The sequence below is a fragment of the Lissotriton helveticus genome, chromosome 2_1, assembly GCF_964261635.1.
Source record: "Lissotriton helveticus chromosome 2_1, aLisHel1.1, whole genome shotgun sequence".
NCBI lineage: Eukaryota > Metazoa > Chordata > Amphibia > Caudata > Salamandridae > Lissotriton > Lissotriton helveticus.
The window spans coordinates 1,681,757,669-1,681,772,832 of record NC_136059.1 but is presented as its reverse complement, the minus strand read 5'-3'; the positions used below and the strand labels follow the sequence as shown (position 1 = coordinate 1,681,772,832).

The following is a 15,164-nucleotide window of genomic DNA, read 5'->3' as shown; positions in this document are numbered from 1 at the left end:
GAGGTAGTTGCAACCCATCTGCGAAGGTGGGAGATTCCAGTCTTCCCATACCTCAATGACTGGCTGAAGGCAGGATTGCCCCAGGTAGTAGTCACCTACCTCCAGACTATAGTGACCCTCTTGCATTAGCTGGGGTTCACCATCAATGTGCCGAAGTGACACCTGACTCCCTCTCAGACCATGCTCCCTTTCATCAGAGTCATTCTAGACATAGTACAGTGTAACGCCTATCCTCTGGAGTCACAAGTACTTGATATTCTGGCTATTAATCCAATGTTTTAGCCTTGATCCTGGATTTCGGTGAAACTGACTGAGGTTGCTGAGTTGCATAACCTCCTACATCCTGCTGGTACGACATGCCCAATGGCATATGCGGGCTCTGCAGTGGATCTGAAGTCCCAGGGGCACAACATCAGGGAATCTCTCTGACCTGGTCCAGATATCATAAGGTACTGCAAAGGATTTGCAGTGGTGGCTGACAAACCGTGCCTGGGGCAGCGGCAGACTCCTTTCTTCCCAACCCAGAAGTTTAAGGTGGTGACCGATGCGTCACTCCTGGGTTGGGGCGGCCACCATGGAAAGGTACAGATCAGAGGACTCTGGTTCCTGGCAGAGCCTCGGCCCCACATCAGTCTATTAGAGTTGAGGACAATTTGTTTGGCATTGAAAGCCTTCTTTCCATCCATCAAGGGGAGGCTAGTTCAGGTGTTCACAGACATCACCACAATGTGGGATTGCAGCAAACAGGGTGGGGCATGTGCCAGGAGTCTCTACACCTCTGGTAACAGCTAGAGCGGCAGGACATCTTCCTGGTCATGCAGCGCCAGATGGGCTCTTTCAGCATCAGGTGGGGTGAGCTCAGCCATCAATGCCTAGTGGATCACTAATGGCGTCTGCATCAAGAAGTGGCACAATATCTGCACTTCTGTGCATTGGAGTTTCCAAGACAACTCTTGCACAGAGACACATTCCGTCTCAATTGGGGCTATGAAATACTGTAACCATTTCTGCTAATACCACTACTACCCAGGATTCTCAAGCAGATCAGGACTGACCGGGCCAAAGTCATGCTAGGGGCACTGGATTGGACTTGGAGGGTGTGGAATCAAGAACTCCTGAGCATCGCTCCTCCAGTCTGGCTGCCCCTTCGGGAGGAACTCCTGTTGCAGCAACAGGGCAGGGTTCTACACCCAAATCACCTTCATGGCAAGGCCTTGCCCTGATAACTGTTAAGTGTTGCTCATCAGTCATCTCGGCTTTTCTGCGGATGCCGGATCAACACGCTCGGTTTACATCTCCGGTTTTTTATTTTTTTATTTTTTGAAGGGCATGCAACAACGGTTGCTTGCTGCCCCCTCTGTTATGCACCAATGGTAGGTACATTCATTTAATTCTTATCTACTAGGGGATGTATTGTAGAAAGTGCCCTAGGGGCAAAACAGACGTGCACCTGCTTTGAGCATCCCCGGGGCACTTTGGTATTACAGAAAAGGGCGCAGGCGCTTGTGCAGCCCTCTCTGTAATACAGATTGTGCTGGCCCACATGTAGCGCTGGCGCTGTCACCAGATGGTGTTCCCTCATTTGCATGGGACTTGGCCCCATGCAAATGAGGGAATTAATTTGCCACTGCGCCGGATTAAAGAAGCAGATGCAGAGGAAAAGAAACTGAGTGCGCCCCATGATAGCAGACGTTTTGAAGGGGGAAAAGGGGTCCTATACTTGAATGCGCTGTGCCCAGGACAGCACGAGTTTGCAGCTGCCCCGGTGGCAGTGATTCAATGTTCTACAGTGTACTCTCCTGGTTAGCACCAAAAGCATCTTTTCAAAAATGCACCCGGCACTAACAAGGAAAATGTGCAAAATTGAAGAATACGTCCCCTGATGTGTTCTCCCTTTGAGCCCGTCCAAAGCGGCCCTCTGCCGCTCTTGACCATAAAAGCAGTTTTCCTGATTGCCAACATGTCAGCGAGGAGGAGCTCACTGCTCCAGGCTGTCGGTCCACCCTTCATACACCCATTTCTTCTCAGGCAAACTGGTCATCCAAACACATGTCTCTTTCCTACTGAAGGTAGTCACTTCCTTCTCAATGTCAGCCAGAGAATCATTCTACCTGCTTTCTACACTCTGCCTCATTCTACCAGGGCGGGGGATGGGTGGGGGGAAACACTCCATCATTTGGACCATAATAGCGCTCTCTCTTATATTGATTGCACAAAAGACCATTTGGTTAATGACCAACTCTTCTTTGAGTTAACCAGATCGTTGGAGGACAAAATCCTGCATAAACTGACTATCTCCTAATGGATTGTACCCAGCTTAAAAATATGCTACGCATTGGCGAAAAAGCAACCCCATGAGGGCGTTCACAAAGCACTACTGAACGAAAGCCAGGTCCGTAGACCTAGGCACTTTGCCCGTGTCGGTCCTCCAGGACTTTAAGGTGTAGCCAGTTCACAGTCCTACCATCAGGGAGGTATCTATTCTAAGGTGATGAATCTGCAGTTAAAAGTCTATCAAAAGTACAAGTTACTCACCTTAGGTAACGCTTTTTCCGGTAGAGAATATCTAACCAGAGTTTCCTCCCAGTTCTGCGAAATGGGCTCTAACCCAAAAGAGACTCTTAGAAACTGCATGCTGATCATCAGTATGCATTGGTTTTTACACAGCTCTGTTTTTGTTTGAAAATAGTAAAAAAAGAAACTGATATCAGCACGCCAGGGTGGCAGCTATTCAGGCAGACGAGCCAAGCAACACCTACCAGCACGCAGAGGTACTGCTCAAGATTTTTCAGATCCAGTTTGACACCTGCCTGTCCTAAAGAACAAGTTACTTACCTTCGGTAACGCTTTTTCTGGTAGATACAATATGGGCTCTCACAGGGTCAATAGACTTTTCCCTACACCACGTGACAAATTTCGACCATCTATAAGAATAAATGGACTTAGTGGAGTCACGCCTGGCTGACAAGATGACATCCACAACGTCAGGCGGAAGGAAAAAGGAATTCAGGTTGCCCCGTTCAATCTCCAGGCATGAAGGTGCAATGTCTGGAGGTGGGGGTGTAGAACCTGCCCCTCCATCGGAGAGAGGAGGTCTGCCCTGAGAGGGAGACGGAGCGGCGGGTGAGAGGAGAGGTGGAGAAGATCTGTATACCACACCCTTCTTGGCCAGTCCGGGGCGACCAATATGACTTGGGCCCGGTCTTGGCGAATCGTCCTCAGAACCCGAGGAATCAAGGGTATGGGAGGAAACGCGTAAAGGAGCTGATTTCCCCAACTCAACTGAAACGCGTCCCCCAAAGCTCCTTGCATCGGAAACTGGAGACTGCAGAACGACAGGCAGTGAGCATTCTCGCGAGTGGCGAACAGATCCACCCGAGGAGTTCCCCACATCTGAAAGATGTCGTGAACCACCTCCGGGTGAAGCCTCCACTCGTGGTCGGCAGAGAACTGCCGACTGAGACTGTCTGCACGCACGTTCAGAACTCCGGCCAGATGATTCGCCATCAGACAAATCTGATGGTCCTGAACCCAGGACCAGAGGCGCAGAGCCTCTCTGCAGAGACACTGCGACCCCACTCCTCCCTGTTTGTTGATGTACCACATCGCGGTCGTGTTGTCCGTCAGGACTTGGACCGAACGACCGCGAAGGGAAGGGAGGAAGGCCTTGAGCGCTGAACGAATCGCCCGCAATTCTAGAAGGTTGATATGAAGCAACCTTTCCTCTGGAGACCAAAGACCCTTGACCTCCAGATCCCCCAGATGAGCACCCCACCCTAGAGTGGATGCATCCGTTATCACTGTGGCCACTGATGGAGGCAGCTGGAAAGGCTTTCCTTGAGACAGATTGCCTTCCACGCCCCACCAAGACAGATCCGCCGCAGCTTCTCTGGAGATCCTCACTGACTCCCTGAGATCTCCGTTGTGCTGATACCACTGCCTGCGGAGGCACCACTGGAGTGCCCTCATGTGCCAGCGTGCATGGTTGACCAACAGAATGCAAGAAGCCATCAGACCGAGCAGGCGAAGGACCTTCAGGACTGGAACGACCGCTCCATTGTAAAACAAAGGAATCATTTCCTGTATGTCGCGAATCCTTTGAGGAGGAGGGAATGCACGACATACAGTTGTGTCCAGTACAGCACCTATGAACAGGTTGCGCTGGGAGGGCACCAGGTGAGATTTGGGTACATTTATAGAAAAACCCAACCTGTACAACAACTGGGTTGTCTCCTGCAGATGATGGAGCACAGTCTCTGACGACTCTGCTTTGATCAGCCAGTCGTCCAGATACGGGAATACAGGAATCCCTGACCTTCTGAGATGCGCCGCCACCACTGCCATCACCTTGGTGAAGACCCGAGGCGCAGTAGTAAGTCCAAACGGAAGGACCGCAAACTGGTAGTGCTGCGACCCCACCGTAAAACGGAGATACCTCCTGTGCGACTTCAGGATTGGAATATGAAAATACGCATCCTGCAAGTCGAGTGACACCATCCAGTCTTCTTCCAGCAGAGCCTGAAGAACCTGAGCAAGGGTGAGCATCTTGAATTTCTCCTGCTTCAGATAAAAATTCAAGATCCTGAGATCCAGGATTGGACGAAGACGACCATCTTTCTAGGGAATCAGGAAATACCGGGAGTAGCATCCCTGACCCCTTTCCTGCTCTGGGACCACCTCTATCGCACCTTTTCTCAATAGAGTTTGGACTTCCTCCTGGAGGAGTAACAGATGTTCCTCTGAGCAATACCCCTGGCAAGGAGGGTAATTGGGAGGGAATTCCCGAAAGGGAAGGGCATACCCAGTTTCTACGAGATTGAGAACCCAAAGATCTGATGTAACCGATTCCCAATCCCGTAGAAAGTGGGTAAGCCGACCAGCCACTGGGCCTACATGATCCTGAATGGCGGATCTAGGGCTGCTTCTTTGTGGCTGGGGGGTTGGAGGAAGTGGAGGAGGAAGAGGCTTGACGTCCTCGAGGACGTGCTCTCTGCTTTCCCCTGTATGACCTATACAAGGTATTCCGCTGCTGCTGCTGCTGCTGCCGACCTTGTCCATATGAACGAAAGGAAGAGCAACCAAACCCTCTGAATTTCCTGGTTGTAGAACCTCTGACCTGAAGGCCAAGAGATCTAGCAGTTGCCCTGCTGTCCTTGAATCTCTCTAAGGCCGTGTCTGCTTTTTTTCCAAAGAGCCCCTCACCATCGAAAGGCAAATCCAACAAAGCCGACTGCACATCAGCCGAAAAATCAGACAACTTCAACCAGGCTGAGCGCCTTGTGGCAACCGCTGTGCCCATGATCCTTGCCACAGAATCCGTAGTATCAAGCCCACTTTGGATGACCTGACGGGCTGCCGCTTGAGAATCAGACAAGGCTTCCTCAAAGTCTTTTCTGCTATCCTCAGGGACCTTAGGGATTAATGAACGCATAGAGTCCATAAGAGCATGAATATATCTGCCCATAAGGCAAGTGGCATTAGAAGACTTCATCGCCATACTAGCCGAAGAGAAAGTCTTTTTTGCAATTTGGTCCTGTTTCTTGGCCTCTTTGACGCCAGGCACCTGTGGAAAAGCACCCACTGATTTTTTAGAACAAGCAGCCTGAATAACCAAACTCTCAGGAGAAGGATGTGAAGACAAAAAAACAGGATCCTCAGGAGCCACTCTATACCTCCTAGCCACACTTTATGAAACTGCAGGAGCAGAAAAAGGTCTTTTCCATACCTCCATAATGGGATCTTTTAAAGCATCATTAAATGGAAGTATAGGCTCCACTGCTGAGCTTGGAGAATGAAGAACCTCAGTCAGTAAATTCGACTTAAATTCGACAGTGGGCAAGGTCAAACCCAAAAGTCCTGCTGCCTTCTTCATGACAACATGATATGGTTGCACATCCTTGGAGGGTGCATCAGGCCCTGAAGGCAAAGACCACTCCGGAGAAAATTCGAGACCACTCGCCTCTGCCAGGTCTTCAAAACAACTCCCATCCAGCTCGCCCTCCTCCACTTCAGAAGAAGATTCATCAACCCTCTGTTCATCAAGAAGACGTTGAGCTTCTCTCCGAGATCTCATTTTGACACGAAGCGCAGTCGAATCCAACGCCGAATTCGACGACGTCGGAGCAGACTTCGGAATCGAATCCGAGGGCTTGGAAGGCTGCTCCATAGAATTAACAGTCGGTGACGCCGGAACCGGAGTCGTCGACTTCGGCCGAGCCGGCGTCGATACCGGCGTCGACCTCGGTGGAACTTGGTACTGCCACAGCGGAGTCGGGGCTGGCATATATGGCATAAAGGGTGCCGGAGCATATGAGTGAGGAACACCCAAATTGAAAGCCATTGGACCCATGGGACCCGAAGGTGCTCCAGAGGGGTACCACGATCTCGAGAAGACACCATACATCGCGTTTAAAAACGCAGAGGGGGTCCTGACCTGGAGTCGGAAATGGTGGATGCTCAGGTCGATCTCGAGGTAAGTTTGAATCTGCTTCCTCAACAGGATTCGAAACCTCTTCCTCAACAGGAACTCCATCGATGTCACCTGGAGCCGGAGACGGAGTCGGAGATGGAGCCGGTGTCGGATCCGGAACCGGAGTCGGAGAATGGACAATCGACTCTGAAGGCGAAGCCTCACCTTCTTGATCCGACACTTGCGGAGGAATTATCTTCGATTTCATCCTCTTGGGAGACTTCGATCTAGAACCAGACTTATCACCTGAATGATGGCGGGATTCATGTCTCCTTCTCTTATGCTTCTTACGAGAACCGGAAGCGTGATCAGACGAAGACTTCGAGGCCGACGCCTCTCGAGACCTCGACCTGGATCTCGACTTCGACCTCTTCGAGTGCTTCGAGGATCTTTTAACTTTACTCGCCTTAAGCTTGGCCACAAGAAGTTTAGACTCCCTTTCACGAAGAGCCTTCGGATTCATCTTCTGACATGAAGAACATCCATCAACGTCGTGATCCGAACTCAAGCACCAGATGCAGTCCTGGTGGGGGTCCGTAACGGACATCATCTTCCCACATTCTCTACAAGGTTTAAACCCGGTCTTCTTTGTCGACATGACAACGGAAGCAAAAGGTTAGAGAATGGAGAATCGAAGAAATAAAGTAACAATATACTAAATAGCTACAGAGTATCCCGAAACCGTTAGCGTCGACGACGCGGAAAAAAGGGAACTGATGACATCATGCCGGCGTGGGCCTATTGTAGGCGTCGGTGACGTCAGCGGAGTCGCGAGCGAGGTCGTGTCTCTATGACGTCCTAGTCCACGTCGGCGCGAGGCTACAAAAAGAACTTCCGAATGTTGCTGACGCAAGGGGTATTCACAAGGTGAGGAATCCACACGGCAGATGTATCTATCAGAAGTGAGGAATCTCTGCTTAAATAGAGTCTCTACCAAAGGTAAGTAACTTGTTCAACTCAAGCTTGTTGCTGCTTGAACTTGAACAATGGCTGAGGTGATAAAATGTTGTCAGGTTCCTAATTACAATGGCAGCACCATTGTATGCTCCTGGATATGCTCCAATTGGTACATAGATGCACGAAAAATTCCAATAAGTTGCACCATGGTCTAAAACCTACCAAGACTGCAATTATTATTTGAAGATCACTACTGAAAAAAGAACAAATGAAGTGTGAAAATAGAACTGAAATAAACAGACCACATATAGATCAATGTTCAAAATTACCCTTTTGGCTATTTTTTTAGTTATTATACCTGTGAATGCCGAAAATGTGTCCTAAGCATTTGTCCGATGTTTTGCGTATGGGAGAGATCGAGAGCAGCATCCACTTCATCCAGGATGTAAATGGGAGCAGGTTTGAAGAGAAGCATGGCAAGAATAAGCGACAGGGCAACCAATGACCTTCAAAATAAAAAGTGGCATTATCAGCAAATTAAAAAAAATCTACTGAATCAAGACAATTACCTTAAATACCCCTTTCCCATTCAATATGCAAAGAGGGAAGGATTAATTAAGCTTTTCATAACAATATATATGTTTTAAATCTCTACATTTTTACCAACAAGCGCAACGGTTGCTACGCGGAAAAACCATTTTCTATGATCAGCAATAAGGTACACGTGGTCAGGAAGTGAAAAATATACTGGAAATAGTTAAAGTAATAACTAACCTGCTAGTAACGACTTTTCTGAGCAATTGTTGCTATAACTGGATCACATACTGTTGTCCAATGATTTACATTAACAATGGAAAATGAAGATATTGCTCCGAGTGTGTCCCGGGGTCCCAACAAGAGTGGAAAAGTTAAGTGAAGGACTTTAGATGGGGAGAAGTATTTTACCTGGTCAGCATTACTCAACACCTGGAAAGAAGCTGTATTGGCCAGTGTCACGATAGCAAGTAAGGATTCTTTGAATTGAAGTTGCAGCTGGGATTACTTTAAAGACAAAGAATTGGAGAGGAAATAGTCTCCAATTGGAAACTTAGTGTGCATTTTTAAGTGGGTTTATTTTGTATTAAAAAACAGTGCTTCCTAAGATCTGTCCTTTTGATCTCCTTTAACTGGAAAACTGACTTGTAACAGTTGTCGAGTCACACTCTCCCCAAATCTATAGTTATTTACCTAGCAGCGCACAGCAGACAAAGGCGAATGCTCTTTAAAAAGTGGTCTCCTGAACCTGTATAGGTAGTATTCCCATTCTACAACCCTACGAAAATGCATAGAGGCCGTACCTACAACCCCTGGTTATTAATCTATACTGTTCTAACGATCTCCATCACAATTCTATATAAGTGAATTTTTCCTGATTTACAAACAGCCACTAGTGAAGCCCTTTGTTGTAGAAACGACCTCAAAGCATCTCAACATGTGCATCGTTGAAGACTACAAAATATAGTTTGACAAGCCTGATTAATGTCAAACAAAATGTCTACTCGAACCTAAAATCAAAGGCCTTTCCATAATGGGTCTCTGGGCCAAATAATACAGTAGGGCATATACTTGCGAGCCTTCCTCTGAACACCAACCCAGTGACTGCAAGCCAGTCATCCGCAATGCATACCCTAAGATCGGGAGTATGGTCATAAGTGGGGTTTGTGATGCGATACAGAAGTACGATAACAGGAACAGATAGTAAGCTGAACCCACGGATGATCTGTCGTTTTGCGTGCATGGCAAAAGGATCGGACTCAGAACACCCATACACTACACTGGAGTGACCTTATGTTACGTGAGGACTGGAGACTCAGATAAACCCAGTGATCACATCAACTAACACCAAGAACATTCCAAAGTGAATATGATCCAATATCTCATGGCATAGTAGGAAATATACAAACAGGCTTTGAGGATAACCCAATTATAAAGTGGGGAGTGACAAATAGAGCAACCTTGTGAACTATACTCATTTGGATTGAGATGGTGCAGTGGTACTGCACTGACATAAGTGCTAAATAGAGATGTATGCATCTCGCCTAGAAGAGAGGCCAAATACAATACTGATGTCCCCTCAGTTCTAGTGAGCTGCCGAACAGTAGTTCCTTTATGACATTCTCTCTGATGTAGTTGTTATACCTCAACCACTCGCCCAAAATTTGCAAACCTTGATGGTCCTGAAGAAGGTGGTCGTAATTTGGCTAATACCACCAAAACGTGCGTCGACCTGTCTTTGTGGGCACCCCACAACATGGTCACGGAGACTTAAACATCTCTGTCCCTTGTATGACCATCATGTGTATGTGTTCTCGGGTGGGTTGCTAGTGTGGATGGTACAAGTGAGTATGAGTGCGGATGCGAGAGATCAGTACGAGTGTGTGGTGGATCTGCAGGGGTTCAATATAGAAAATATCAGTTGTGTGCAAAAAATGTTATGAATTGTACAACACATTTGTAAAAAAAAAAAAAAAGAAAATGGAAAGAATTATAAATTTAATGTATGGTTTTAAACTTTGATACAAACAATGATATAAATCATGCTAAAAACAAAAATATATATTTTGATAAAGTAGCAATTGTTGCATGCATCATGTCTCAGATTGAATGTCAATAATCCATTGGAGCTTATTTTTCCCTATAGGAAAGAAATATAGGTCAGGTGGGAGGTTTTTGATAGTTTGTTTGGTGTTAGTTGTCCCCCTTTTCTCCCAGACCTACAATTGAATAATCAGAGGGGGTGCCTTTCTCTAGGAGTACCCTAAGATCATGTTTATGGCTGCTTATCCACCTGTGACAAAAATACCTAATAATAATCAGCCCATCGAAGAAACTGGAGCTCTCCCACTTATGCTCTCAACTATCTACTACCTCAATCCATTCAGTGTGGGCGTAACTCCTGAGTGCTGCTGTAGGCAGACACAGGGGAGGTTTTGGACAGGAACCTCTGGTGCTAGCATCGGAGGCTCTTTTGTTTGGTAACTTTGGGACGGAATCACTTCCAGTTTGGCTGCCACCCAACCTTTTGTGATTTCAGCATTCCGTGCTGACTTCGCAAACTCCCAACGGAGCAGTGAGGTAGTAGCAGGTGAGTTGCTCCTGCACACGTCCGGTGGAGATCCTTCTCTGAGACAGCCTTTCCATGTTCCTGATCGTGGATCGCAGATGTGCAGCCATTAACAACGGAAAAAAAAAAACCTTCACTTAACCACCAGGGAATTTCGGTGGGTGTGGGGGGAATGGGCCGTCTAGTAGGGCACAATTGGCCCATGGAGATAGGGGGTGCTGAAGAAGGTGGCCAAAATGGCTGCCAGCATGGTCAGACTGACCTAGGACAATCTGGCAGTGCCAGAGGGCCTGGTCTGACTCATATGGATCTGGGCCTTTTTTGGCCGACTGTATACATATTTTACGGCCTAACCCAGTTTTTACTGTTGTATTTCCCTGATATTACTACATTGCCTGCAGCAAGCACAAATGCATTCAGTCTTCCAAACCTTGCAAAACACCAGTATAGTCTGTCCTTAATTAACAGTTCAAAACTGCACCAATTTGGGCCACTTTTTTAGCAACCCGATTTGCTAACGGGCCACCTTTGTTGCTCGCGCCTAGTTTCTAGCCCAGTCAGATTCGAATATTGCTTTATTTTAGCAGACGCCTGCCTCAAATTGTACAATGTAGATCAACAGAGGAAAAAACGATTTTCATGATTATTTTGTTGCACAAAAGATCGCCCTCTTCCCAGTTCCAAAATGTTGGTATGTATGGCATTATGTTGTAATTGCTATTATATAGCGCTTATTACCCCTTGTGAGGCAATGAATCGCTTTATGGCAGGCAGCATGATGCTCCAAAACCCACGATTAGTGGATAATCCACTTCCTGTTGGTTATTAGGACTAGTATTGTACTCTCATACCAAAATATTACATAGATATTTAAAAGGAAAAAAACCTGACAATTCTGCATTAATTATTTTAATCTAGGAGCTGTTGGCTGTTATAGAACAGCAAAATGTGAATACATGGCTGGAAGATGGCAACCCTGTGAATGCCACAAATAAATTACTAGTAGTGTAATTGGGCTCACCCATCCCATGATGCATGCTATCGCATTGCATACGTGACAAGTTGAAGTTATACGTTGCTCTTTTTTGTCTTGTTTTGTGTGTCTTTGGATCCCAGCATTGCAAGGCAATTACTTTTCTGCTTTTCCTCTTCTTTACATATCTAACACACACAGCTACTCACTTGTTTGCAAGCATACTTCTGCCTTCTAAGTAGGACGTAGTATTTAAGGAGGAAATGTTTAGACAGTTAACAGAGATAGTGTCTCTGTGAATGACTGCTGCCCAAGACCTAACTGAAGTAATGAAGGCCAGCTCTGAGGCAGGATAGGATTCTGAGACCACATTAGAGAGAAAGGATAACGGAGCAGAATCTGTAAGCACTGATTGAGGAACATTGTCAAGGCAGTCATGAAGTTCCTTCGCAAGTAGAATATGTGCAGCAGCGAGACACTAGAGGGGTAGCCCAATCCAGAGAGCAAGCATATACGGTACCAAGCAAAGACAGTTCCCGAATTTAGCTCAGCCTCAAATTTCACCATTCACTACAGACACTAAATGTAAAGTTAACAGTAAATACTTTTTGCCTATTGACTACATCAATCTCTTTCTACGTGTGAACTTCCTTGAGGAACTATTGCACCAACAGTGCTGAACAGTTTGAGGTAGCATGAAGGCATTCTTGGATCTCATTCTAGGGTTTACCAGTAGGCGCTCACTTTACTTGGGTAGTTGAAAACCTCACTGGGTCTTCCTCTCAACATGGCAATAGTGCACAAACCAAGGGCACAGTCCTACATATCTACTCGGACGGTTTCAGAAACACCCAGCTTCACAACAGTCATGAGCAGAGAGGTTTTTGATTCTGCAGCGTATGATACATTTGAATAACTCTGTAGCATTGCCTAGTGACCATCCAGACCACTGCAGGTTGTTCAAAATCCAGCCTCTTGTAGAACATGTATCTGTCCGCTTTCCAGAAATGTATACTGGAAATGTATACTCCTGGAATGAATGTAACAGTTGACTCCTTGATCCTGTTGAAAATAGGAGTGCTGTTCAGGCAGCAAATACCAACCAAAAGAGCTTGTTATGGGTTCAAGATATACATGATGTGCAAAAGATCTTCTGGTTATGTGTACAGCCAAAAAGTATATACAGGGTAGGACTCTGCTCTAAATCCTGCATGCAGCCTTACTACTCTAGAAATCAGTGCAAATGTTGTATGGGAGCTTGTTTAACCCCCCCTTTATAAGGGTTACAATCTCTATGTCATCAACTTCTATAAAGGAGTCCAGATGTACAAAGCTGGCAGTGACATGCAGGACAGTGTTATGTCACTGCAGCAGATTACCACACAGGAGATTGTAAGAAGCTCCAAAAAGCTCAGAAAACTGTTGTGCTCCAACAAACTACACAGTCAAATTTTCGGATTGCCAGGATGCACTCATGCTCCCTACAATACACAATGAGAGTGCTTACCAGTCACAGTTTGGGGGTCAGTTGTCAGAAGTTCATAAGTCCAACTGTATACAACTAATTGGGCAGAGGGGATAAAAATGACCATGTACTTCAGCGATATAATGCAGGTTGTAAAACTCACAACATAAGTTGTTTACTCTAAACGCGTTATCATGCATGGGGGACCCTGTCTCTACAGATTACGACTGATGGGGTTCTCATTCTGACCATAGACAGATTGCTACACTTTTCAGATATCCATTATTCAGGTCGCGCTCCCAACTCCTTACCTACGATTGGGACGACAATTCTTCAGAGCAAGCTTTCTTGCCTGATTAAGATTAGGGCTCCCGGTTTTATGGGCAGTAGTAGTCGCCGTGGCCCGAGTGGAATGAGCCCTCAGCCCAACAGGGTGTTCCTTCTTGGCCAAGGAGTAACACGCCTGGGTACACAAGATGATCCACCGAGAGATGGTCTGCTTGTGCACCGCCCGTCCCTTCTTAGCGCCCGCGTAACCAACAAAGAGTTGGTCATCCACCCGGAACTGGCGCGTGCGATCAAGATAGTAGGATAGTGCACGTTTTGGGTCCAGACGGTGGAGCCTCTTCCTCTTTCGAGGGATGCGGAGGCGGAAAGAAGGTGGGCAAGGTGATGGACTGCCCGATGTGGAAGGCCGTGACAACCTTGGGCAGGAAAGAGGGTCTTGTCCGCAACACAATCTTGTCCGGATAGACAGAGAGAAAAGGAGGTGTGGAAGAAAGAGCCTGGAGCTCACTCACTCTCCTGGCAGAGGTGATGGCAACCAGGAAAGCAGTCTTCAAAGTAAGAAGACGGAGAGGACAGTTATGGAGCGGCTCAAAGGGAGCACACATTAGGTAAGCAAGAACAAGGTTCAAGTCCGACTGGGGCATCACGAAAGGAACAGGAGGGAACATGTGTGTGATGCCCTTCAAAAACCTATTTACAATTGGGGACTTGAACAAGGAAGGCTGATCAGGTAGCCTTAAGAAGGCGGAAAGGGTAGAAAGGTACTCCTTGATAGTGCCCAGAGCAGAGCCCTGCTGGGCAAGAGAAAGAAGGAAGAGGAGAACCTCAGAAAGGGGTGCAGAGAGTGGATCCACAGCCTTTGCTGTGCACCATGCCACAAATCTGTTCCACCTGCAGGCGTATACCGACTTTGTGGAGGGATGCCTGGCTGCCAGAATGACATTACAGACTTCAGGAGGCAAGCCAAATGGCCTCAACTGTCGCCGCTCAATCTCCAAGCTTGTAGGTGGAGACTGGACAGGTTCGGGTGGAGGACAGTCCCTTGCTGCTGCAACAGAAGGTCCTCCCGAAGAGGAAGACGAATGGGGGGGATCGACTGACATGCTGAGTAGCTCGGGATACCAGTATCTTCATGCCCAGGCCGGAGCCACAAGGATAACCTGGGCCTGGTCGTGCCTGATCTTCTTCAGCACTCTGGGCAGAAGTGATATATGCGGAAAGGCGTATACTAGACCGCAACTCCACTCGCAACGAAAACGTCTCCGAGAGAGTGCCGCCTTGGAAATTCCAACGCGCAGAACTGATGACATTGCGTGTTCTCTTCTGTGGCGAATAGATCTAACCAAGGCTCTCCCCACTGCTGAAAGAGACCTTGCACCACGTCAGAGTTCAGACGCCATTCGTGATCCATCATGCACCGACGGCTGAGTTTGTCCGCCCTGGCGTTCAGAGAACCTGCCAGGTGTTGAACCACCAGGGTCACCCCCTGATGTTCCAGCCACTGCCAGAGGCGCAGAGCCTCCTGGCATAGGGTCCACGACCTCACCCCGCCCTGTTTGTTGCAGTACCACATGGCGGTGGTGTTGTCTGTGTACACCGGCACTATACTCCCCCGGACAGAGGGGAGGAATGCTTTCAGTGCAAGTCGGATCGCCCGCAGCTCCAGAAGGTTGATGTGGAGCTGGGACTCCGCCGGAGACCAGAGGCCTCTGACCTTTGCCTCTCCCATGTGGCCCCCCCAGCCCAGGAGGGACGCGACGGTCACAACCACGTGCTCCGGGTGGGGTAGGGAGAGGGATCTGCCATTGACCCAATCGCGGTCCGTGAGCCACCACTGCAACTGCCTTGCAGTGCCCTCCGAGATCAAGACATGGTTGGACAAGTTGCCCTGATGCTGGGCCCACTGAAACTTCAGGTCCCACTGCAGAGCCCGCATCCGGCATCGGGCGTGATGCACCAGAAGGCTGCA

General features: G+C 47.8%; 1 protein-coding gene across 1 annotated transcript in view; it reads right to left on the bottom strand.

Annotated features, from left to right (window-relative positions):
* The window catches only part of SMC2 (structural maintenance of chromosomes 2), a 297,985-nt gene that overhangs the window by 20,255 nt on the left and 262,566 nt on the right, over nucleotides 1-15,164 (bottom strand). Inside the window, exon 24 of the mRNA XM_078676628.1 lies at nucleotides 7,725-7,872. Within this exon, the coding sequence (XP_078532754.1) occupies nucleotides 7,725-7,872 (148 nt within the window). The remainder of the gene's footprint in view (nucleotides 1-7,724; nucleotides 7,873-15,164) is intronic.